Below are 25,990 nucleotides of genomic sequence, written 5' to 3' on the forward strand. Positions count from 1 at the left end.
GAAAACACAGAATCCTACTAATCCCACGTGTTCAACTACGTCATTTTTGTTTTGAGCAGACTTCTCTGTTTGACAGAGCGGAGTACCTGACTCACGTCTGGGAGGTAGCCCGGTTCCAAATCGAATGCGAACAAATTTCCGCCGGTGCAACACGAGCGCCCGGATGAAATTAATCGAACCCCCTCATTGAAAAGCGCTGTCAATTCTGTAAACAGGCTAGCACTAGTGGGCTACTTTTCATTGGACAATTCCGGCTGTTGGTTCCGCCTCATTTTCGATTTTCTGGATGTTCATTGCTCAAACTAGACAGCTATCGTGTATTATTCTGACGTCATCTAGGCGCTGGAACTGGTTGATAATGTTGTGGTTGTCCATGCCGCCGATTCAGTGCTTGTTTGTAAAGATCTCCTTTTGATCAGTCTCCCCCGCATGGAGTTGCGTGCTGACCCGGTGGTGGCAACCTTGGACATGTCGGAGATTAAGGGTAAAGATGGGGAGCCTTCGGAAGGCGACGGTGACTACGAGAGTTTGCCAGCGCATGCCTCATTGACAATCCACATGACAGCAGGAGCCGTGGCTGGAATACTGGAGCACACGGTGATGTACCCCGTGGACTCTGTCAAGGTAGGCTTGCTAGCCCATCAACCAAGTGATGGGCTCAGTAACACTTTTCATTCGTATCATTATGCATTTCTGCTTTCCAACTCATCAGCACGCAGGGGAGGAAATAACCTTACCAGTTTAAATGTGTAAACGCTAGGTAGTTGGCTAGCTAGCTAGACGCTAGCGATAATTAGCCAGCTACTAGCCAGCCAACTTACGCGTTATGAGACATGCCTTAGCATAGCAAGACACTCGCTCGCATATGTGAAATTCTCCCGGTCTTCCTGAAAGTACTCACCCTGTTAATGAAACATCATGCAATTGAACGTTTCCAGTATTTAACCGCACGCTTAGCTACAGCTGCTAACCAGCTAAGTTAGCTAGCTTGTTTGCTAAAACTTTAACATCCAACTACCTTCAAGTTCATTGTGAAGCATGGACATGTAGACATAGCTATCTGACATTACACACTCAGTGCCCATTTGTTCTATACCATTCTTTATCTTACCCACATCTGAACTTATTAAACTGGTTGTCAGACAATTGAGGCAAACAGGTGAAGGTCACATGGCTGTGTGCCAGGTTACAGCTGTCAAATGTGCTCAAATTTAGGTAACATTGTGGTCAACTGTAGCTAGTGGTTATTGTAAAATATACTAAACCAAATCATTTATTTATGGACTAGTCAAAGTTTATAGGCTTCTAGGTAACCTATAGTATAAGAGGACATACAAGTAATGAGTAATTGGCTTTGAACTCTGTACCCCGCTATGCCCCCTCATTGCATACCAGTAGTTATTTCCCAGATCATTTCATGAAGTTCATTCATACATTTTTATTTAAGTACATTGCATGTACATTTGAAACATGTTTAACTTGACAAATCAATAGAGAACACTGACTACCTACAGAGAGTAAAGCTTGTGGCAAAAAAAGGCATAGGCTACATGGTCCAACATTTTTAATCAGTCAGACCATCAGAATGAGATGATCGGATATGGAGCCAAATTAGCCCATGTCTCTTCAACAGGGTTACACAAGCCATTGTCGCCACTTCCTCCTCTGTAACGGCAAGAATCTGTAGTTGGACCTTTCATGCTGCCCATCTTACAACGTAAGGTTTTAGAGCCAGACTTTACACATCTAGTCAACACAGCCAAACCTAGCCACAGTGTTTCATTAACTCCGCTGCTGGGCTGTTCCACCAATTAGGTGCCCTTGAGCACTAACTTGGTGAGAAAGTTATATTTCACCTAATTTTAACATTCTATCATAAAGAGCACATGTTCAATTAAAAAAAATGTTTTCCCCTTGAGACAAAAAAATAAGACTTAAGTGCGAAATAAAGTGACAGGGTTGACCTATCACGGGGGAATGGAAGCTTGTGTGAAACAGGGAGTGGCAATTGAATGCAAGCTTCACAAAACATTTTACACGGTTAAAACATTTGTAGCCTGTCTATGGGTAATAGGGTTGATGTGTTATGCTCGACCCGCTCAGTGTTCCACCACAAAACACCAGAAAATGTAGTAAAAGAGTAGAAGCAGCTCACCTGCTTTTACACTATTATTTGGCTATTCAATGTTTCTTTTAGAATTTCATTTTTCAAAAGAAATAGTTTCACCATGTTAAAATGTGTTCAGTTCACATAACAGGATTGACCTTCAAATAGAGTACAGTTTTTTTTTTTTTTACCTTAAAAGTAATATTCAGAAATCACTGTCAAAGCAACAATATTAACGAGGGCTTTACAATAATGTTGAAGTGCGTTAATCTTCTTAGAAGTCAGAGGATGCACAGAGGGACATGTCAGAATGCTGCATTTTGGCACTTTAGAAAGTCTTACTCCCCTTAAAATTAAATATTGGTGCACAATTTATACTTAACGTATGAAATGGATGCAAAAGGCACTCATTTTGTGGACGACCCTGCTATGAACTTATTTTTTTTATGGAGGAATGGTTTAGAGTTAAGTAGATATACTATAGGCCTACTTCTAGTAACTATACGTCCCTCTGTGCCACTACTAGAAGTGTTATCTTCATGTCCCAATGGGCGTAAGCATTTGGAATCAGTCAGAAAAAGGGTGTGTGCACCGTCTTTCTCTTATACAGCTGATTAGCAAACTGCCATACAGCCTCTGCAAGCCATGGGATTAACTCCTGAAATGCATTTACACTCATGCCATGCACACACATTTAATCATTACTTTTCGTTTAAAAGAAACACAGAACACACTGACGTCCACAGCCACCAGTAGGTTCTGGTCTCCCAGTTCTATCACAGTAGGGTGACTTTAACCCCTACAGTGTGTGATGTTTCTCAGGCTTCTGAAGTTAGCTTGCTACTGATGAGCCCCTCCCCGCTGAAGAGTTAAAGCAGTGGTGGCACACAGAAACAGAGATTCCCTGCCCCATGTCTACACTACAACCTCCATTCATTGTCATGGAAGAGTGGGGGGAAAAACAGTACTTCTTATGCTGGCCATAGAACCTTAATGAATTCTGCTGTTGCCAGCCCTGCTTTTCTCTCCAGCCCAAAACAAGCAGGATGAGCTGGTGCGATTTTTCCACTCCAGTACCCAATGGCTCCCCTTCCTCCTCGCCAGTTGGAAGGGTGCCATTAATGTTAAAACTGAAAGAGTTTTTGAACCAAAATCTTCTGTAAGAAATACAGTTACTGAAACGATTTATTTGAGTTGATCAGGTGGCTGTATTGGAGATGGGAGTTGGGGTATACTTGTGTTATAATGGCTTCAGAGTTATCCTAGCTCTAGATATTTACTCTATATATATACTAGATATTTACTCTATATATTTACTAATAGTTTTATTACTGTCATCACCAAAACGTCTTATTTTGAGAAATGTACTGCTTCCTCTCATGAAGTAGTTCTTAAAGGTCCAATGCAGCTGTTTTAAATATCAAATCATTTCTAGTAAAAAAAAAGGTACCTTACTGCGATTTGTTTTCAATTAAAATGTTAAAACCACATCGCTTCTTGGTGAAGAGAAATTCTCGCTTGAGAAATTGATCTAGGACTGAGTGAGGTGCCTCATTGGACGAGACTAATGGGAGGGATATGTAACCTGAAGTAGCTGTTATTGGCAGAGAGGTTTGGAACCCACTTTGTTATTGGTCTATTAACTTATATTGTCAGGCAGACCAAAACACCATCCCACCAAAGCAGGCTGAAATTTCCAGTAGCCTTTTCAAACCGCTCTTACACTAAAAGGCCATTGTCATTTTCACAATTTCAGTATTATTCCAACCTCAGTGTGGAAATGTATATAAAACACAGGAAAATCACATCTTTGACTGCTCTGTGCCTTTTAAGCCCATCAGGAATGCATTTCCTGGTAGTAAACTGAGATCAGTGGCAGTAGAATGCAAACAAATGACTCATTGTGTGCCATGCAGCAGATTTATTTATCCTAATTATTACGTTGTTGGAGATTTTACATTACTTAATTGTCGGACAAGGTGAGGAAATTAACCAAATGAAGTAAGGTCTACAAGTTTGTCTAATATTCAATCAATAGGTTTGTTTCCTGGTTCTTTGGCACGGCATGGCACAGCCAAAAAGAGTAGCCATTTGAATGGCCAGAGGCATTGTACCGTCACTGTGATAAACGCCAACTGGGATAAAGCTAGCTCTGTTTTGTCAAGTTGCCTAATGATTACAGACAGAGGCAGGCAAAGTCGCTCTCTCTGTAAGGCTGAGGCCAGAAGAACTTAATGAGCATAGAGTATCAAAAAATAGTAAGATGTTTGACAGCAGTCTCATTCTGTACTCTTTTCTTCTCATCTTTGCTCAATTTCTTTTTAGAAACATTTTGCTTCAGTGGTGCTTAAGGGGGACTCTTATCACTTAAAGTAGGATCTGACAGGGGGTGGCCAGAACCTGGGCAGAGGTCCAACATGTATCAGTATTACAGCTTTGAGCCCCCTTCCCACCTTCCGTCTGCAGGTGTATCTCATTCTCCACACATATCAACTGCTTGTGTATTGGTTTTTTCTTCTCCCCTTTAGAGCTCAACTACTGTAGCACTCCTGCAGGAATGTGATTATATTATTAAAGTAAATAGTATTAAATATAAATGTATAGACCTTCAAAATTGTATATTTGTCTGTAATACAGTACATCATGCACCCTAACTGATATCACGCAGAGATAATCCTGTGAAGCTGTCCTGTGTGGTGGTTTCTCTAGAGCAAAGCTGCTAAGTAGATGGAATTACTTGGATGTGGAGGCTGAGATAATAACATAATGGGGAGGTAAGCTACAGACATGCAGTCGGCTTGCTGCTGGTAACTAAGGGCTGAATCCTAACTCACTCAAGGATTAGGCCTACATTGTTAAATTGTGAGCCAGGTTTTCCTGAGTAGAGCCTTTTTTGTTTACAAAAGTACTCTCACTAGGCTAACTCATTTGTCCCCTTGTGACAATATCTCTCTGTTCTCCCAGGCGTCGATCAGATGTGGAAAAAAAGTTAATACAAAAACCTGAACAGTTGAGGACCAAAGCTGCTTGGAGTTGGAGTAGGATCAAAGTCCTAGTTCGGAATTGTTTGAGCAAATCGGCACGTACGCGTGTTTGATAAATGAAGGAAGGTCGTTGTTTCCAATTCAATTGTCTAATCTTGTCTCTGGCTAGTTGGTGTGCCTTGTTATGGTGGGTATACATTATTGCCATACATTTTGCCTAAGTAATAACAGTACTATATATATATATATATAGTACTATCTCAAACATTAGAAACACCTTCCTAATATTGAGTAGCGCCCCCTTTTGCCCTCTGAACAGCCTCAATTTGTCGGGGCATGACTCTACAAGGTGTCGAAAGCGTTCCACAGGGATGCTGGCCCATGTTGACTCCAATGCTTCCCACAGTTGTCAAGTTGGCTGGATGTCCTTTGGGTGATGAACCATTCTTGATTCACACGGGAAACTGTTGAGCGTGGAAAAACTCAGCAGCATTGCAGTTCTATACACAAACTGGTGTGCTTGACACCTACTACCATACTCTGTTCAAAGGCACTTAAATATTTTGTCTTGCCCATTCACCCTCTGAATGGCAAACATGCACAATCCATGTTTCAAGGCTTAAAAATCCTTCAACTATTCTCCTCCCCTTCATCTACACAGATTGAAGTGGACTTAACAAGTGACATCAATAAGGGATCATAGCTTTCATCTGGATTCACCTGGTCAGTCTTTCATTGAACGAGCAGGTGTTAATGTTTTGTATAGACTACAGATAAGACATTGGATTCACCCTTTCAAAGATGCGTTGAGAGAAATGAGTAATGTCACCTATGAGTAAAAGATGACTACAGAAGCAGTCTTGAAGGCACATACAGAAATCATTGTCTCCTTGAGGTAGAGCTCAACAACGTCTGTGATAAGTGTAGAGTTTCTGTTCAGTTTGACAAACTCAAAGTTTTATGAATCCCTCAAGCCTCCAGATGTATCTGAAGGAAATGTAATTTATATTTTATTGTTGGGGGGTGGAAGGAAACAAGGCAATAATCTAAGAAAGATAAAAATGGCATGTCTTTTGGGCTGCACTACATTTTGGGCTAAATAAAAACATTGTTTGTGCTGTCCAAATAACTTGGCGTGTCAGGGTATAACAAGGAACTGACACAGCCCCCCACCCTAGGCCTGGGACAGACGCATCACTCAGAAAGGACATGAGTTCCGCCAAGAACAGATATCAAAAACATGGTGAGACCTCACAGGAGAAACAATTACCTCAGAAACAGACAGCCCAGGTGAGTGTGTAGGTTTGACTACAGTCTGTAGTTTAGCAGGTTGTACAGACTACTTCATGAGAAGCTAGGGTCTCTCACTTAAAATATCCCTCTTCTTTCTCTAGACCAGGATGCAAAGTTTGCAGCCAGATCCTAAGGCTCAGTACAGCAGCGTGTATGAGGCCCTAAGAAGGATCGTCCGGACAGAGGGTCTCCTCAGACCCCTGAGGGGCCTGAACATCACAATGCTGGGGGCCGGCCCTGCTCACGCCCTCTACTTTGCCTGCTACGAACATGTCAAGCGCACACTCAGCGAGGTCATTCAGAATGGAGGAAACAGCCACATAGCCAATGGTGCAGTACAGTTCTGTTTCCCTTGGAATTCTAACTCGCATTACATACTGACCACTGGAAGGTCAGGGAACATGGCACAGGAAGAAGTTAATTGTTTTGGTAGTTGTGCTGGCAGTTTTGATAAACTAACATTATAAACAATTGGCTTGGTTAGAACTGATGTATTATTACGTGAGGTATTGTATGTTGATGGGTGGTAACATGCCTGACTTTGACTGTCTTTGTTCCATCTAGGACTGGCAGGCTGTGTGGCCACTGTGCTGCATGACGCAGTCATGAACCCAGCTGAAGGTAAGGCTTTGAAAGGGTGCTTTGGGTTTTTTGTGACTTTTTCAATTAGAAATCAAGATGGTAACAAACCGTTCTAGCTGGGGGGGGTTATACAGTATATCAACCCCCTTCTCTTTGTTCCCCTGTCTGTGTGGTGGTGCTGTCCTTCATGGTGTCTTAGTGGTGAAACAGCGGATGCAGATGTACAACTCTCCCTACCGGAACCTGTTGGACTGCGTTGGGACTATACAGCGCACTGAGGGGCTCGCAGCCTTCTACCGCAGCTACAGCACACAGCTGGCCATGAACATTCCCTTCCAGGCTGTCCACTTCATGACATATGAGCTGATGCAGGAGCGGCTAAACCCCCACAGACAGTACCACCCCGGCAGCCACGTGTTGTCTGGGGCTGCGGCAGGGGCCGTATCTGCAGCCATAACCACCCCGCTGGACGTGTGTAAGACCCTGCTCAACACACAGGAGAACGTAGCGCTCAGCTCCATACACATCAGTGGTCACCTCACAGGCATGGCCAACGCCTTCAGGACAGTGTATCGCCTCGGTGGCACGGCTGCCTTTTTCAAAGGGATCCAGGCCCGGGTCATATACCAGATGCCCTCCACTGCCATCGCCTGGTCAGTCTATGAGTTCTTTAAGTATGTCCTGACCAAGCAGCAGATGGAGCGAGAGGCTGGGCCAGCTGGCCCAGTCTGAGGAAGGGCTGTGGACACCGCAATGTGACCACACCTGTACAAGAGGCTCCTGGTTCTCCTGTGGGATCAATGCAAAAAGCCTCATGGTGACATCGTGTTCATAATTTATATCTGTGTGTGCTTTTGTATAATAACTCAAAGGGAAGTCACTGCAGTGGAGGAAGTTTGAAAGACTTGCTGTGGTAGACCGTGGCACTCCTTACCCTTCACTTTCCTACCCAGCAAGCCCTTCCATTGTGCACTGTCATTCATTAGAGGAGTGGAGGCTGTTACAGGAACTGCACAGAGATGTATACAGAGAAAAGGTCATCTTCATATGGCAACAGGCCCTTTTCCCAAATCACCCGTTCACTAAGCACACAACACTACCAACTTCATCTATCACTATCTGGTGACAGTATTTTCATGATTATGTTGGGTTACATTCATACAGTATGTTTGTAGATCTGATATGGGAACTTTTTATTTATTTGATTTGCTTACCATGGCTTGCATTTTATGGATTTGGAAGATACACATAGTTGTTTGCTTGTTTTATTTCCTTGTGTATTTATAAAGGACTGTTTTATTGAACACATTCCTGAGTTTCGCTGCACAGTAGACACAATTGCGCTTTCAAAGTGCCTCTTTAGCATTGAAGGCAGCCACGACTTTAAAGTGTTTTGTGTTGTCCATGTCCTTAATAGAAATGGATTGGTTCAGTCACCATTAACATAATCGTTGTTTGCCATTGAAATGTAGATTAAATCGTATGATCTTTATATGTTACCTTTTCATCAATCATAGCAAGAAATCACTCGTTAAAACCAAATGTACTGAAATAGGACCATGTTATTTTTCCTTGGCCAGAAGGTTGGCATCATACAATGTGCCTATAATCTGAGCTAGCCTAAACCTTTCAAGATGAGGGCCTGTTTTCTATTCTGTGTTGGAAATGCAGTTCTAAGGGTTAAATTTCCTTTTGGCTGAACCACTAAATGTTGTGCTGGGTTTTTTAACTTTAGATAGGTCTTCATTCTAACCTCTGCGCCAGTCAAAGTCTGCAGTAGTTTAGTAGTTCAGTTTCAGTAGTTTATTTTGACCACCCAGTGACGTGAGTATTGCCTCCCTTTCCTGAGAGGTTACTGGAATCCCTCTCAATAATAAAGGTGTATTAGGCCATAACGGCCCAAATATTAGCCTTGTTTGAGCACAGTAGTATGCTCTGGACTCTCACCAATGTGAGTGTTCGAGTGTATTATATAACAATCTATGTTGCAGAGAAGAGGCAGTGTTTTATATATTTTAGTGAGTGATTGTTTCCCAGGAGGCATTTCATGATGCTGGTCCTCAGGTGAACCAAACCTCAGCATCAAACCTGTAAGAGGCTGGTGGCATGGACCGCCTCATCTCTGCATTCAGACACATCTGTGATGTTCATATTTAGCTTTGGAGTAAAATATCATGCTTGTAATAATGTACTTAGTTTATATCTCTAAAATTATTTTATGTGTGATGAGCAGATTTGACAGATTCTCAAACTACTACAAAACAAATAAAACATTCAATGTTAGACAGCAGAATTTGGAATGAGTACCACTGCAGCCCATGGCAGTTAATCGGGCGAATCCTTTAAGCATTGGGTACAGTCTGTGACAATGGGCCCATTACTAATGGGTTACCAGATCAGCTGGTTGGCACGCTCTATTTATTAGACTCTTTTTTTTTTTTTTTTTTGGCCCATTTTAGTCACTTCCTGTGCTCTCCCTGCTCTCTTCCCAGCCTCTTGGCTCTGAGTTTTCCGCTCAGAAGGCAGACATTCCTCCACATATTGCTGTAATCCACAGAGCTGCAAGATTTGTTTGTTTGCTTTTAATTAAATGTTGTTGGGTTTGTTCACCAGTGAAGTACAGCTGGTTCTATGAGATCTCCAAAGGTCCCAGTCCCTCAAATATAGGTTTATTCCTTGTTAAAGTTCCCAAAGATATGTATTGTATGATTTCCTATTTGCAAACCTGTAGTGGTGAACATACCTGTAAAATACAAGCATCATCTGCAAACAAAAAAAGCTTTAGCTTCTTATTCTTTGGACCTCTTTAGTTGAGCTAGTCATATAGCTGTCCTTATGATGTTTCAAAAGTCACTTTGTGCCTCAACATTTTCACAAGAGGTAGAGATGAGGTTAATTCATTTGATGTTTCTGGCATATTGTTCATTACTATTTCTGAAAAAGGGGAACTCCAGACAACTGTAATGTATGTTACTTACTATACAAATGCCAACATGCCATTTTTGTTCTATGCATTTCATTCAATTTTAATGAATCTTATGTTTTAAGAAATGCTGGTCATACAGTTGATGGAATTAATTCCATTAAGAATCACTCGCCAGATATTACAAACAATACTGCTCCTATGCATTAATGTTGAGTAGAACTGACCTTTTTAAGAAACTTGGAGATCGAAATGGATAGTTACATGGACTGGATGATAATCAAATGTTTAAAATGGTCATTAGACTAATCTGGTTCAGGTATTTAGTCTTGCTTTAGCTTCTGAATCATTTTTGATAAAGTATCCACAGAACACAGGTCTTGTTTTGCTCAGACACATTACATTAGCCCAAGAGATCTAAGGAAAAATAAGTCTTAAACCCATGCTTATTGTCTAGCTTGTGTAACTTAACTGTGAGATCATTTCAATATAATGTACTTTTAATTATTATGTATGCCCCATGAATAAGAGTGATTGTGTTAATGGAGATTTGGTGAATTTATATCTTATCTAGGGATGTTCATCATGTTACATCTTTGCTGCTTTTTTGCGCACAAAACACCGGGGGAAACTGGGAAGATTTATGACAAGAGTGCCATCTACAGCACAAGAATGTTAAATGACTGTGGTAATGCTGCTACAGTGTATATAACACTGGAGCTGAAATAAAAATGCAGGTGATAAATGATATGTGCACTGGACTCTATTATTATTATTGTTAAACAATGTGATTTAATGGAGTGTCACTGAGGGCTCTCAGTCTTAAAGTATGTGGAAAGACCAGTCTGTACCTTGAGCTTTATGACTTTAGAACCAATAGAGGGCACTATAGTTCATAATGGATTGTCACCTCAAAGCACACTGCTCACATGTGTTGTTGGAGTTGTAGCCAGGTGTCTTTCTGGAAATGATGTGTGGTTATGGTGAGAGTTAGGGAATTTTTACAATGTTTAATTGTTGCATTTGATAAGGTATAATATTGACATATGCCTTAATAATTTTGAAATCACGGGCTTGTTGATTGTGGTTATTATGTGGTCATATAAGATGTATATAAAATTGTGTTTGTGGATAAATGCCAGATTCCTTTTAAGAAGGTTTTTGTGCTGAAGACCAATGCGCTACATCAAAAATCCTATGACAGTTTGACAAGGCTACTTCCTGGAAAATGCAGTATCACTTTTATAGTGTATTGTGTTGCATCATTGTATAACAGCATACATTTATAACATTAACTACAATGCTATGAATGTAATCACTAACCACTCACACAATATGAGGACAGGGCATAAAATCCATGACAACCATCTGACGAGTCGGATGCAAGAGTATATCTGCTGATGGGAGAAAAAAAGGAGCTGTGCTGGTGCCATGGTACGTACATCAGGGATCCAGTTTCACCGCTGTCCAGGGAATCTTCCCTTGTGCAACGATCAGGGCTGATTTAAACCACTTTCAGCTCCAGCAAATTTGTTAGCCAGTCACGGCATATTAGAGCACTGACAATGCCTGTCTTTGTAGTGGAGTTCGGTTTTTCCCTGTCTTTAAAGGAAGTAATCTCTTTGTTTTCCAAAGTATGAGTGGGTACCATGAAGAGCAGCATGATGGTGTCACGACCACACTATGTGCTGAATCTTAAGGGCCAATCAGATTCACAGGGAGATAGACTGTTGAAGCACAGAGCTAAACAGGAAAAGTGCAGGATTTAACATTTTTTAAAAACATTTTCATTCTGTCTATTTGTTTCTGTTCAGACATTAGGGGCACATTTCCATGAACTCTCACTTCACTTTTGTCATTATAGATATACAGTGGGGAGAACATGTATTTGATAACCTGCAAAATCAGCAGTGTTTCTTACTTACAAAGCATGTAGAGGTCTGTAATTTTTATCATAGGTACACTTCAACTATGAGAGACGGAATCCAAAACAAAATCCAGAAAATCACGTATGATTTTTAAGTAATTAATTTGCATTATATTGCATGACATAAGTATTTGATCACCAACCAACCAGTAAGAATTCCGGCTCTCATAGACCTATTAGTTTTTCTTTAAGAATCCCTCCTGTTCTCCACTCATTACCTGTATTAACTGCACCTGTTTGAACTCGTTACCTGTATAAAATACACCTGTCCCCACACTCACTCAAACAGACTCCAACCTCTCCACAATGGCCAAGACCAGAGAGCTGTGTAAGGACAATTGTAGACCGGCACAAGGCTGGGATGGGCTACAGGACAATAGGCAAGCAGCTTGGTGAGAAGGCAACAACTGTTGGCGCAATTATTACAAAATGGAAGAAGTTCAAGATGATGGTCAATCACCCTCAGTCTGGGGCTCCATGCAAGATCTAACCTCGTGGGGCATCAATGATCATGAGGAAGGTGAGGGATCAGCCCAGAACTACATGGCAGGACCTGGTCAATGACCTGAAGAGAGCTGGGACCACAGTCTCAAAGAAAACCATTAGTAACACACTACGCCGTCATGGATTAAAATCCTGCAGCGCACGCAAGGTCACCCTGCTCAAGCCAGCGCATGTCCAGGCCCGTCTGAAGTTTGCCAATGACCATATGCATGATCCAGAGGAGGAATGGGAGAAGGTCATGTGGTCTGATGAGACAAAAATAGAGCTTTTTGGTCTAAACTCCACTCACCATGTTTGGAGGAAGAAGGATGAGTACAACCCCAAGAACACCATCCCAACCGTGAAGCATGGAGGTGGAAACATCATTCTTTGGGGATGATTTTCTGCAAAGGGGACAGGACGACTGCACCGTATTGAGGGGAGGATGGATGGGGCCATGTATTGCGAGATCTTGGCCAACAACCTCCTTCCCTCAGTAAGAGCATTGAAGATGGGTCGTGGCTGGGTCTTCCAGCATGACAACGACCTGAAACACACAGACAGGGCAACTAAGGAGTGGCTCCGTAAGAAGAATCTCAAGGTCCTGAAGTGGCCTATCCAGTCTCCAGATCTGAACCCAATAGAGAATCTTTGGAGGGAGCTGAAAGTCCGTATTGCCCAGCGAAAGCCCCAAAACCTGAAGGATCTGGAGACGGTCTGTATGGAGGAGTTTGCCAAAATCCCTGCTGCAGTGTGTGCAAACCTGGTCAAGAACTACAGGAAACGTATGATCTCTGTTTGTAATTACAAAGGTTTCTGTACCAAATATTAAGTTCTGCTTTTCTGATGTATCAAATACTTATGTCATGCATTAAAATGCTAATTAATCACTTAAAAATCATACAATGTGATTTTCTGGATTTTTTTTGTCTCTCACAGTTGAAGTGTACCTATGATAAAAAGTACAGACCTCTACATGCTTTGTAAGTAGGAAAACCTGCAAAATCGGTAGTGTATCAAATACTTGTTCTCCCCACTGTACTTCAAAGCAACATTTATTTCCTCATTATTGATATCACAGGAATGAGTATTAAAATTATATGGTGTCCCTCTGTTCCCATGCAGATCCTCTTTCTACAGTATGGCAACTATGTAGTCATGGTATGCTTTGGTGGCTCCATGTTACGATGGGGGCTTATGAGCCTCTGCGTGGGAAGGTGAATTGGGACCTCCCTCTTTTCAACCCCTCATCTTTGATTTTGGGAAAGACTGTTTGTAGCGGTGGCGGAGAGACACTCCCTCTGTCTGAGCATAAAGAAATACAATGTGGAGGAAGAGAGACAGGGAGGAGGTTCTTTTACTCTACTGTGTTTGTAAATCAATGTACCATGTCCCTCACAGCTCCTGGAAGTGCAGGCTACACAATAGCACATGGGGTTATTATAGTTCTAACCTTCAGCTATGGCCGTCAACAAGCTCCTTTATCTTGATGGGCATGTTCTTTTACACCATGTTGCCAGAGACACACTGAGAGATACTGTCAGATTTCTAATTCGTCAAAACAGATGATATCTCCTCTTCACTACCTGTGTCCTCCAAGGGCCTTGTTCACAAAATATAGCTTGCTAGAGATGAATGGGGATGTAGTCATCCTTTTTACAGTTATTCTTTCATTTAGAACATCTGTTTAGATTTCACTTCACACTCGCATAATAATGAGAAACCATAAGCCAGCAGCACCGGTACAGTGCAACTTATTGTTAGACTATGAAACATGCATAGTGAAACTACACTGAACAAAAATATAAACGCAACATTCAATCATTTCTAAGATTTTACTGAATGACAGTTCATATAAGGAAATTAGTTAATTGAAATAAATTCATTAGGCCCTAATCTAAGGATTTCACATACGTAACTGGGAATACGAATATGCATCTGTTGGTCACAGATACAGTTGAAGTCAGCAGTTTATGTACACCTTAGCCAAATACATTTAAACTCAGTTTTTCACAATTCTTGACATTTAATAATAGTAAAAAATCCCTGTCTTAGGTCAGTTAGGATCTCCACTTTATTTTAAGAATGTAAAATGTCAGAATAATAGTAGAAAGTGATTTATTTCAGCTTTTATTTATTTCATCACATTCCCAGTGGGTCAGAAGTTTACATACAGTTAACTAGTATTTGGTAGCATTGCCTTTAAATTGTTTAACTTGGGTCAACCATTTTGGGTAGCCTTCCACAAGCTTCCCACAATAAGTTGGGTGAATATTAGCCCATTCCTCCTGACAGAGCTGGTGTAACTGAGTCAGGTTTGTAGACCTTGCTCGCACACGCTTTTTCAGTTCTGCCCACAAATTGTCTATGGGATTGAGGTCAGGGCTTTGTGATGGCCACTCCAATAACTTGACTTTGTTGTCCTTAAGCCATTTTGCCAAACCTTTGGAAGTATGCTTTGGATCATTGTCCATTTGGAAGACCCATTTCCGACCAAGCTTTAACTTCCTGACTGATGTCTTGAGATGTTGCTTCAATATATCCACATAATTGTATTGCCTCATGATGCCATCTATTTTGTGAAGTGCACCAGTCCCTCCTGCAGCAAAGCACCCCCACAACATGATGCCCCCCCCCCCCCCCCTGTGCTCCACGGTTGGGTTGGTGTTCTTCAGCTTGCAAGCCTCCCCTTTTTTCCTCCAAAGATAACGATGGTCATTATGTCCAAACAGTTCTACTTTTGTTTCATCAGACCAGAGGACATTTCTCCAAAAAGTATTACCTTTGTCCCCATGTTCAGTTGCAAACTGTAGTCTGGCTTTATGGCAGTTTTGGAGCAGTGGCTTCTTCTTTGCTGAGCGGTCTTTCAGGTTATGTCAGTATAGGACTCGTTTTACTGTGGATATAGATACTTTTGTACCCGTTTCCTCCAGCATCTTCACAAGGTCCTTTGCTGTTGTTCTGGGATTGATTTGCACTTTTCACACCAAAGTACGTTCATCTCTAGGAGACAGAACACGTTTCCTTCCTGAGCGGTATGACGGCTGCATTGTCCCATGGTGTTTATACTTGCGTACTATTGTTTGTACAGATGAACGTGGTACCTTCAGGCGTTTGGAAATTGCTCCAAAGGATGAACCAGAATTCTTCTTCTGAGGTCTTGGCTGATTTCTTTTGATTTTCCCATGATGTCAAGCAAAGAGGCACTGAGTTTGAAGGTAGGCCTTGAAATACATCCACAGGTACACCTCCAATTGACTCAAATGATGTGAATTAGCCTATCAGAAGCTTCCAAAGCCATGACATAATTTTCTGGAATTTTCCAAGCTGTTAAAGGCACAGTCAACTTAGTGTATGTAAACTTCTAACCCACTGGAATTGTGATGCAGTGAATTATAAGTGAAATAATATATCTGAAAACAATTGTTGGAAAAAAATACCCTGATCAGGATGACTAGATGATGCAGATTATGTTCCCTGAGACAGTTTCTGACTTCGGTTGTGCAAAACCCACAGTTTCATCAGCTGTCCAGGTCACTGGTCTCAGATGATCCCGCAGGTGAAGAAGCCGGATGTTGAGGTCCTGGGCTGGCGTGATTACACGTGGTCTGTGGTTGTGAGGCTGGCTGGACGTTCTGCCAAATTCTCTAAAACAACGTTGGAGGTGGCTTATGGTAGAGAAATTAACATTAAATTATCTGGCAACAGCTCTGGTGGACAATCATCATGCCAATTGCACGCTCCCTCAAAACTTCAGACATCTGTGGCATTGTGTGACAAAACTGCACATTTTAGAGTGGCCTTTTATTGTCCCCAACACAATGACATGCTGTTAAATCAGCTTCTTGATATGCCACACCTGTCAGGTGGATGGATTATCTTGGCAAAGGAGAAATGCTCACTAACAGGGATGTAAACAAATTTGTGCACAACACGGAATAAGCTTTTTGTGCATATGGAAAATGTTTGGTTTCTTTTATTTCAACTCATGAAACATGTTACCAACACCTTACATGTTGCGTTTATATTTTTATTCAATGTAACCATGTAAGTATTACACTTTTTATAACTGTACAGTTACACATTATTTGTAAACAGGTTACTATTTGTTATTATTCATTTTATAGGGATATGATCCCTATATTTGATATTGGAGTTACCAGTTAAATAACACTGTATGTAACATGTTGGGTACGTTGCCTGAGGAGGATCCCTAAGCTCAGTGAGTTAGTTATCGGTCTCAAACAGGTTATTGGCATGGCCTCGTCAAATCTCCAGATAAAGGCTTTGGTTATCTGAACTCGATCAGACCTCTGTCGACACTGGAGTTGTGCAACTGTAAACATACCCTTCCTCATACAGCCCCAGACCATGTCATCTTATCAGCAATGTTTGGATGATGTTGTCCTCATTTCTTTTTCTGTTTATCTGGCTACTCTTATAGCTAAAACTTCACTTTGTTGCTGTGTTCCTCACAATTTATTTGTTTTAGTGGGGGATTATTTTTCAAATAATTATTTCAATCTACAAGATATAACAGTGCATTCGGAAAGTATTCAGACCCCTTGACTTTTTCCACATATTCAAAAATGGACTAAATAAATAAAAGTCCTCATCAATCTAGACACAATAATGACAAAGCGAAAATAGGTTTTTAGAAATATTTGCTAAATATTTACATAAGTATTCAGTCCCTTTGCTATGAGACTCGAAATTGAGCTCGGGTGCATCCTGTTTCCATTGATCATCTTTGAGATGTTTCTCCTACTTGATTGGAGTCCACCTGTGTTAAATTCAATTGATTAGACATGATTTGGAAAGGCCCACACCTGTCTATATAAGGTCCCACATTTGACTGTGCATGTCAGAGCAAAAACCAAGCCATGAGGTCAAAGGAATTGTCTAGAGACAGGAATCTGTCAATGGACCTATCTAGGTAAGCGTACCAAATAAATGTATTCAGCGTTGAAGGTCCTCAAGAACACAGTGTCCTCCATTATTCTTAAATGGAAGAATTTTGGAACAACCAAGACTCTTCCTAGAGCTGGCCACCCGGCCAAACTGAGCAATCTGGAGAGAAGGGCCTTTGTCAGGAAGGTGACCAAGAACCCAATGATCACTGACAGAGCTCCAGAGTTCCTCTGTGGAGATTGGAGAACCTTCCAGAAGGACAACCATCTCTGCAGCACTCCACCAATCAGGCCTTTATGCTAGAGTGGCATAAACTCCTCAGTAAAAGGCACATGACAGCCCGCTTCAAGTTTGCCAAAAGGCACCTAAAGGACTCTCAGACCATGAGAAACAAGATTCTCTGGTCTGATGAAACAAAGATTGAACTCTTTGACCTGAATACCAAGCGTCTGGAAGAAACCTGGCACCATCCCTACGGTGACGCATGGTGGTGGCAGCATCATGCTGTGGGGATGTTTTTCAGCAGCAGGGACTGGGAGACTAATCAGGATCAAGGAAAAGATTAACAGAGCAAAGTGCAGAGAGATCCTTGATGAAAACCTGCTCTAGAGCGCTTAGGACCTCAGACTGTGGCGAAGTTTCACCTTCCAACAGGACAACAACCCGAAGCACACAGCCAAGACAACGCAGGAGTGGCTTTGGGACAAGTCTCTGAATGTCCTTGAGTGACCAAGCCAGAGCCCAGACTTGAACCTGATCGAACATCTCTGGAGAGACCCGAAAATAGCTGTGCAGCAACGCTCCCCATCCAACCTGACAGAACTTGAGAAGATCTGATCGCTTTTTTTCACACTTTTACAGTTAGTTTCATCAGCTGTTGTACATATGATACGAATCACACAGGAAAACAGAATTTTGACTACACTGGGACGATAAAAATGCATTGCACCCACTACCCTCTTTGTATCTGAGATCAAATCAAGACAGGCTCTGCTCGAGCAAGGGGGACCAGTGATTATCAGGGGAGGAGATCAGAGTGGGTCTGTGCTGCAGGTGAATGCTGCTTGGTCTGACTCAGCGTCATGGCCCATTGTTCCTGCCCTCACTCTGAGTGTCATGGATGAGAACTCATCTGTCCAGGAGAGCACCAGGAGAGGGGCTTCTGGAGAACAAAACCACCAACTCAAAACACGTCTGAGTCATGTACAATGAGTCACAAGAACAGGCCAATGACAATCAAGGTACATTGAGCTAAATTGAGATGGAGTAGTAGACAGCCCCTCCAGACACTGAGACCTCAGGCTTGGGAAAGCAGTGTCTCTGTCTCTGCTGATAAAAGCGAGCCCCTTGCCCTTTGGCAACATGCCTACAGGAGGCTATGTGATTGAGTGGGGAGAGGAGGCACCAAATACAAGCCATGGATTTCAGAGTTTGCTGGAAACAGTCAACTGGAGAGAGTACATTCCATGGCTACCACAGAGGTGAGTGGGTGGCATTCCATCTTTCACCATGATATCTTACTCTAGGCTACCCTTACGCCACCCTGCCTATCTCAATGAAAACATTGTCAGTACAGAGATTGCTATTATTAACTGGCTTGACATTACTGAGAAATACAGTTTGGGTGGCTCTGTTTTACACATAACCACATGCTAGTGGCAAGGACAATAGTGATATCTTGTGTATCAATTTGACGTCAGGACAGGACAACAATAATGTCTGAGAGAGACAGATCTAGACAAGACATTTCCTAGATAGATGTTGTTGTTTTTTATGCTGAAGGTATGGCTACCTACAGTACCTGTATCTCCTGTTCCTGTTCCATCATCAAATATGTTATAAGTGTTTATTACTGATTTATAAAATATAAACAAAAACTAACTATAGTAGCCTACTTATAAAGCATTTGCAAAACCTTCATAAACCATTACAAAAATGCACCTTAAAATGTTACCAAAGTATCACCACAATTACGTGTAAGATTGCCTGGCTGCCATGCGAGAGTCACATGCTGAACTCAACAACCATTTACTTGTGGGCATTCTACCAATAGTGTTAGTCCCATATTTGATCCTGAAGGATACACTAACTTTGATTTCCCCCATAGCTCCATGTGTCCATCCCTTGCCTGTCTCACATCCCTTGCCTGTCTCAAGTGTGATTGTGGGGGAAACCATTTCACATTTCACGTAGTCACCACAATGAGGAACTGCCTTCAGTATAGGTCAATTAACTAAGGTCGATTTCCGAGCCCGCGAGGAGATCTAATTTGCATAATACAAACATCCCCATAAAAATCTATCAGTTTAATCTAGAGATTTTTTTTTTCTTTCATGGGATGTGTCTCAATCAACCGCATCCTCTTATGTAACACTTCCACATTTGTGGTGAAAGGTGACAGAGCTAGAGTGGAATTTGTCAGAAGGTGAGACATCCGGAAAATTGGTCTTCTTACAAAATTGTCTGTAGTGTCCGAACTATTATGAAATCTCTATGGAAAGATGAGACTCTCACGAACAAATAAATGTCTGTTGTTTTGCTCTAGGAAGCCCACTCCTCTGAAGGTCCCCCAGTACCAGTTGACAAAATGAATGGAATTGTATATATAGACAATGTTTAGTGCCAAATAAAAAGGGTTAAATACATGTAAAAAAAAAAAATTATAGTAAAGTTTCCTGATCTTTCTTATACTGCTCAGATATAGGACAGTCACTTCATAACAAACTTCCTTTAGATTTTTTTTGGGGGGGGACTATCAGTTGTTCCATGTAGTGAATCTGTTATTCAATGCGTTTGTATGGGCTAATAGAAAATATTTTTTCATCAAATACATGTTTTGTATATTTTTTTGATACTTCAAGGGGTCTTAATTAAAAATCAATCAGCTAAATGATCCTTGGTATGACCTTCTTAAAACAATCCCATATAGCTATGTACAGGTTCCCAAACTGGGGTACGCGCAATGCCGTCGGGGGTACGCCAAATAAAAACGAGATTCACATTAAAAAAATATATAAAAAGCTTGCATGATGACGAGTTTCTCCCACAACTGGCCTATCTGGGTGATGTCTTTTCACGCCCGAATGATCTGAATCTAGGATTACAAGGACTCTCCACGACTATATTCAATGTGCGGGAAAACATTGAGGCTATGATTAAGAAGTTGGAGCTCTTCTCTGTCTGCATTAACAAGGACAACACACAGGTCTTTCCGTCATTGTATGATTTATTTGTGTGGAAATGAACTCAAGCTTACGGACAATGTCAAATGTAGTATATCGAAGCACCTGAGTGAGTTGGGTGCGCAATTACGCAGGTACGTTCCCGAAATGGATGACACAAACAACTGGATTTGTTATACCTTTCATGCCCTGACTCCAGTCCACTTACCGATATCGGAACAAGACAGCCATCAAAATTGCAACAAGCGGTTCTGTGAAAATGGAATTTAATCAGAAGCCACTGTCAGATTTCTGGATTGGGCTGCGCTCCAAGTATCCTGCCTTGGCAAATCGCGCTGTTAAGACACTGATGCCCTTTGCAACCACGTACCTATGTGAGAGTGGATTCTCGGCCCTCTCTAAGCATGAAAACTAAATACAGGCACAGACTGCTTGTGGAAAATGATTTAAGACTGAGACTCTCTCCAATACAGCCGAACATTGCAGAGTTATGTGTGTCCTTTCAAGCATACCCTTCTCATTAACCTGTGGTGAGTTATTCACAATTTTTGACGAACACATACGGTTTTATATGTAAGATGGTTAAATAAAGAGCAAAACTATTGATTATTATTATATTATTATCTGTGCCCTGGTCCTATAAGAGCTCTTTGTTACTTCCCACGAGCCGGGTTGTGACAAAAACTCACACTCATTCTTATGTTTAATAAATATATCGTATAGTGTGTGTGTGGCAGGCTTACAATGATGGCAAAAAACAACATTTGAGAGTGCACTGACCCTGGTGCTAGATGGGGTAAGCAGCTGGAGGTTGAATGTTTGAAGGGGTACGGGACTTTAAAAAGTTTGGGAACCACTGGCTTAGTAGAACCCCTCCCCGGCTCAGACAGGGTTTAGACTCTAGGTTTTTTTTAAAGACAAGTTGATGTCGAATCAAATCTCAGTTTAAATTGATGGATAGGGGCTATTTATCTGTTAAAGAAGACAAGCATTGTTGTTTAGAGAAGGACCTCATCACTCAGGTTTTCCAGCCAAACCCTTATCTGCTCATGCAATTTGCTAGTATTATCAGAGTTTAACTACAGGTACAACCATTGTTTTCCTCGAGCAACAGTTTCTGTAGACCCTATTTCAAGCATTCATTCCTGCATGTAAGTATATACATTCAGTTTAAAGCGACACTTATGGCTCGCACAGGGAGAGGTGTTTGTCAAGAAATGGCTAAATAACTGTTGAGTCATACCTTATTTCCACAACCAGCCATGGCCGAGTACATAGTGTTCTTTATCTTAATCAACTCAGAGCTCAGAATAGTGCCATTTATGCTTGCTCAGCTGTAACTCAGCAAAATGGAAAGAGTAAACTTGAGTAAACACTGTTTCATTTTTAATAACCATAACTATACTACTCCCTAAATGAAATGGTGAGCTGCATGGGTACTGACAAATTTAGCACGACTTCCATTACTACAGCTGGCAAAACTTTTCATAGACCTTGACACTGCAATATCATTTGAGTTACTTAGTCTCAACTTCAAATCAGTCACTCTTTATTTTCTGGCAACATACATTTTCAGGAAAAAACAAATAAATAACTATTTTTGCTGTGATAACATACTTATAGAGGTATAGGCTACGAATAAAAAAGAATGACAGCTGACAGTTTATGACATAGGTAGGTTACAATGTATAGCCATAGAAAAGTAGATCAAATACCTATGTTACATAATTAGCTTAACATGCTCCCTCATAAGGAATAGTGACCATATTGACATTAATATTATCCAGTAGATTTAATGTTCACCACAGAGTTGGCCTCCATGTGCGATTAAAGTCATACACATATGGTCGGAATTGATATGTTTTGTACAACGTGGTGAGAAGTGATGCTCTGACTAAATCGTCCTCTGTATTTAGTCCTTCTGACTTTTGAAATAAATCCTTACAGTACTCCGTAGCTTGCTGCTTGCGTTTGGTTTTGTATCTTCTGTTCTGAAACCAGATTTTAATTTGCGTCTCCGTCAGTCTCAACGTGTTAGCAAGATTGGCTCTTTCAGGAGCGGACAGGTACTTCTGGTGGTTAAATTTAGTCTCCAGTTCTAGCACTTGCAGATGCGAAAAGGCAGCGCGCGAGCGTTTCTGTTTTCCCGCTGATGTAAAACTTTTCATAGCATCTGGGGTGCTGGAACTAGAGCTGGCAATGGAATCTGTAAAAGAAAGTAATGATTAGCCCGTTTGTGGTCAAAATTTGACAATTGACAGGTGAGCTGCCTACTCCACAGGTTCATATATCGAATATTACATTTTATAAATGTGTATGATTCCAGGGAATCTGGCACACCCCCGTCAAAATATAAATTTGCCTATAGGCCTACACTTTCTTTAAGTTGCCTAAATAAGATTCCAATGTGCTCACCTTTCCGCGCTCCAAATGCGGTGTACTTTGCGCAAAGTTCCGCGGTCTGTGATACCTGATCGTGCTGTTGGTTATTCCATTGAGCGCATCCCTCCTTAGACTTGTGTGAAGAAGAGCACCTTACGTTTAGCCGTGTCTTTTCTTTAATGGACAAGATGTCCTCGATGAAAAATGAAGTTAGTGGCTTGACAGTCTCCGACATTTCTGCAGTTAGTAATCCAATTTATTTGCCAACGAATGTAGACTAAGGCTTGAAAGAAGCGCGCAAGCCAAGTACGGAATGTTGTCCCGGACACTGGGCTGACTCATATCTTACTGGCGCCTCAATTTATACTAATACTGTAGTGGTCATGACAGCAGCGAGGCGGGTCATCTCGTCGAATCAAATGCATCTCTGTCACATAGCAAATTATTAGAATTGCATGAATTAGTTAAATTAATAAGTTGCACAATTTTCTCTACGCCTCAATGTCAAATGTGTAGAACTGCAGAAAACTTCACAAATGTAAAGTACCAGTCAAAAGTTTGGACACACCTTCTCATTCAAGAGTTTCTTTATTTTTACTATTTTCTCCATTGTAGAATAGTAGTGAAGACATCAAAACTATGAAATGACACAGATGGAATAATGTAGTAACCAAAAAAGTGTTAAACAAGTCAAAATATATGTTATATTTGAGATTCTTCAAAGTAGCCACCCTTTGCCTTAATGACAGCTTTGCACACTCTTGGCATTTTCTCAACCAGCTTCACCTGGAAAGGTTTTCCAACAGTCTTGAAGGAGTTCCCACTTATGCTGAGCACTTGTTGGCTGCTTTTCCTTCACTCTGCAGTCCAACTCATCCCAAACCATCTCAATTGGGTTGAGGTCGGGTGATTGTGGAGGCCAGGTCATCTGATGCAGCACTCCATCACTCTCCTTTTTGGTCAAATAGACCTTCCACAGCCTGGAGGTGTGTTGGTTCATTTTCCTGTTAGAAAAAAATGATAGTCCCACTAAGCGCAAACCAGATGGGATGGCGTATCACTGCAGAATGCTGTGGTAGCCATGCTGGTTAACTGTACTTTGAATTCTAAATAAATCACAGACAGTGTCACCAGCAAATCAAATGTCAATTGCTCGTGTTTCTTGGCCCAAGCAAGTCTCTTCTTCTTATTTGTGTCCTTTAGTGATTTCTTTGCAGCAATTCGACCATGAAGGCCTGATTCACACAGTCTCCTCTGAACAGTTGATGTTGGGATGTGTTTGTTACTTGAACTCTGTGAAGCATTTATTTGGGCTGCAATTTCTGAGGCTGGAAACTCTAATGAACATATCCTCTGCAGCAGAGGTAACTATTCCTTTCCTGTGGTGGTGCTCGTGAGAGCTAATTTCATCATAGAGCTTGAGGGTTTTTGTGACTGCACTTGAAGAAACTTTAAAAGTTTTGGATTGACTGACCTTCATGTCTTAAAGTAACGATGGACTGTCATGTCTCTTTGCTTATTTGAGCTGTTTTTGCAATAATATGGACTTGGTCTTTTACCAAATAGGGCTTTATTCTGTATACCAACCCTACCTTGTCACAACACAACTGATTGGCTCAAACACATTAAGAAGGAAAGAAATTCAACAAATTAACTTTTAACAAGGCACACCTGTTAATTGAAATGCATTCCTGGTGACTATCTCATGAAGCTGGTTGAGAGAATGCCAAGAGTGTGCAAAGCTGTCATCAAGGCAAGGAGTGGCTACTTTGAAGAATCTCAAATCTAAAATATATTTGGATTTGTTTAACACTTGTTTGGTTACCACATGATTCAATATGTGTTATGTCATAGTTTTGATGTCTTCACTATTATTCTACAATGTAGAAAATAGTAAAAATGAACAAAAACCCTTGAATGAGTATGTCCAAACTTTTGACTGAAACTGCATCTCTTCCCCATTGCAAAATGAGTAGAATTGCTTTTAAGGTGTTATAAAATTGCTAAATGTTTTCTCTGCCCCATGACAAAATGTGTAGAACTGCAGAAAAATTGCTTTAAAATGGCAACATTTTCTCTATGCCCCATTGCAAAATGTGTATAATTACAGGAAATTAACTTTAAAAAGTACATTTTTCTCTCCTCAGACCAGAGGGGGGCCACTAAAAGATTCGACCTGCTTGAGCCGGCCCTGTGTTGATGTAATTAGATTTTATTTTAGTCATTTAGCAGACAATCTTATCCGGAACAGTTAGGGTTAAGTGCCTTGCTCAAAGGCACAGACAGATTTTCACCTAGTCAGCTCGGGGATTCGACTTTTCGCTTACTGGCCCAGCACTCTTAACTGCTAGGCTACCTGCCACCCATATGACCTAGATGACTAATGATAGGGACAAACCTGCTGTGCTCAATTACATTGTTTTATTACTTTAAGATCTCTTTATGTCATGCCAGTTCATATATGTGACATGTGTGACTAAAATGAACCATTCTATAAATAATATAGCATGGATGAAATTATTTATATTTATTTGTTAGTACAAGAAATTCAATGTACAACTGTATTTACCAGTGTCTCCCTGATCTTTAGAAATCTTTAGAAATGGCAGGATTAATGACTAAAATATTACTGTTCAATAGTGGAAATACTATTGTGATGTGATCAGATAGGACTTGGAAGATCTGGGGATGTGGCCCTTTGTCTTGTGCCCGTTATTTCAGCTGTGAGATGTATTATTGAGAGATTTATTACTAAGTGTTTGTAACAGGATAGTCATATTCATTACTGCCATGGCCTGGGTTAAAGGCCCCTGTTACCTCAGGTCTAGGGGAGTAAGTGACCCTTGTGTCTTCGCCTGCAGTGGGCTGCTAGTGCCAGGGAGGGGTCAGGGTGTGTGGCCAGCCGTCTTGGAGTGGGTAATGTGTTCAGCAGATTTAGGCCGGCTCCTTAACCAACAAATACATTGTTCAACGGCTGTTTGTTTGTTGTGCTCTACCATTTTCTGCCTGACCTCTGCCTGGGAAAGGGGGGTGTTGCAGTGGCACTAGTCCTCTGAGAATTGAGACTCTGTTTGTAATAACAATAATCTAGGGATGACAAACAGATCCGTTTTCCTCCACATGCCCTCTGCCCTCGCCTATTACCCCCACCAGCTTCCCTTGACATCTCTCTTCCCTACCACACCACACCATGGAAAGCTACTCATTCTACGTTCA

General features: G+C 41.3%; 2 protein-coding genes across 3 annotated transcripts; one reads left to right on the plus strand and one right to left on the minus strand.

Moving 5' to 3' along the window:
* The first annotated feature begins 336 nt into the window (after window positions 1-336).
* Window positions 337-10,637, plus strand: slc25a37 (solute carrier family 25 member 37). 2 transcript variants are annotated; one of them, XM_065026631.1, is made up of 5 exons: window positions 606-624; window positions 6,270-6,381; window positions 6,486-6,714; window positions 6,949-7,005; window positions 7,166-10,637. In XM_065026631.1, the coding sequence occupies exons 2-5, from the start codon at window positions 6,301-6,303 to the stop codon at window positions 7,696-7,698; spliced, it is 900 nt and encodes a 299-aa protein (XP_064882703.1). In that variant the 5' UTR covers window positions 606-624; window positions 6,270-6,300; the 3' UTR covers window positions 7,699-10,637. The 2 variants fall into 2 exon arrangements, with proteins under 2 accessions (XP_029533865.1, XP_064882703.1); XM_029678005.2 differs by lacking the exon at window positions 6,270-6,381 and having other exon boundaries at window positions 337-624.
* Window positions 10,638-21,924: 11,287 nt separating this feature from the next.
* Window positions 21,925-23,275, minus strand: LOC115140574 (homeobox protein Nkx-3.1). The gene is made up of 2 exons (XM_029678913.2): window positions 22,808-23,275; window positions 21,925-22,598 (listed from the first exon to the last, which is right to left on the minus strand). The coding sequence occupies exons 1-2, from the start codon at window positions 23,007-23,009 to the stop codon at window positions 22,192-22,194; spliced, it is 609 nt and encodes a 202-aa protein (XP_029534773.1). The 5' UTR covers window positions 23,010-23,275; the 3' UTR covers window positions 21,925-22,191.
* Between the last annotated feature and the right edge of the window lie 2,715 nt (window positions 23,276-25,990).

Source organism: Oncorhynchus nerka, linkage group LG13, assembly GCF_034236695.1.
Source record: "Oncorhynchus nerka isolate Pitt River linkage group LG13, Oner_Uvic_2.0, whole genome shotgun sequence".
Classification (NCBI taxonomy): domain Eukaryota; kingdom Metazoa; phylum Chordata; class Actinopteri; order Salmoniformes; family Salmonidae; genus Oncorhynchus; species Oncorhynchus nerka.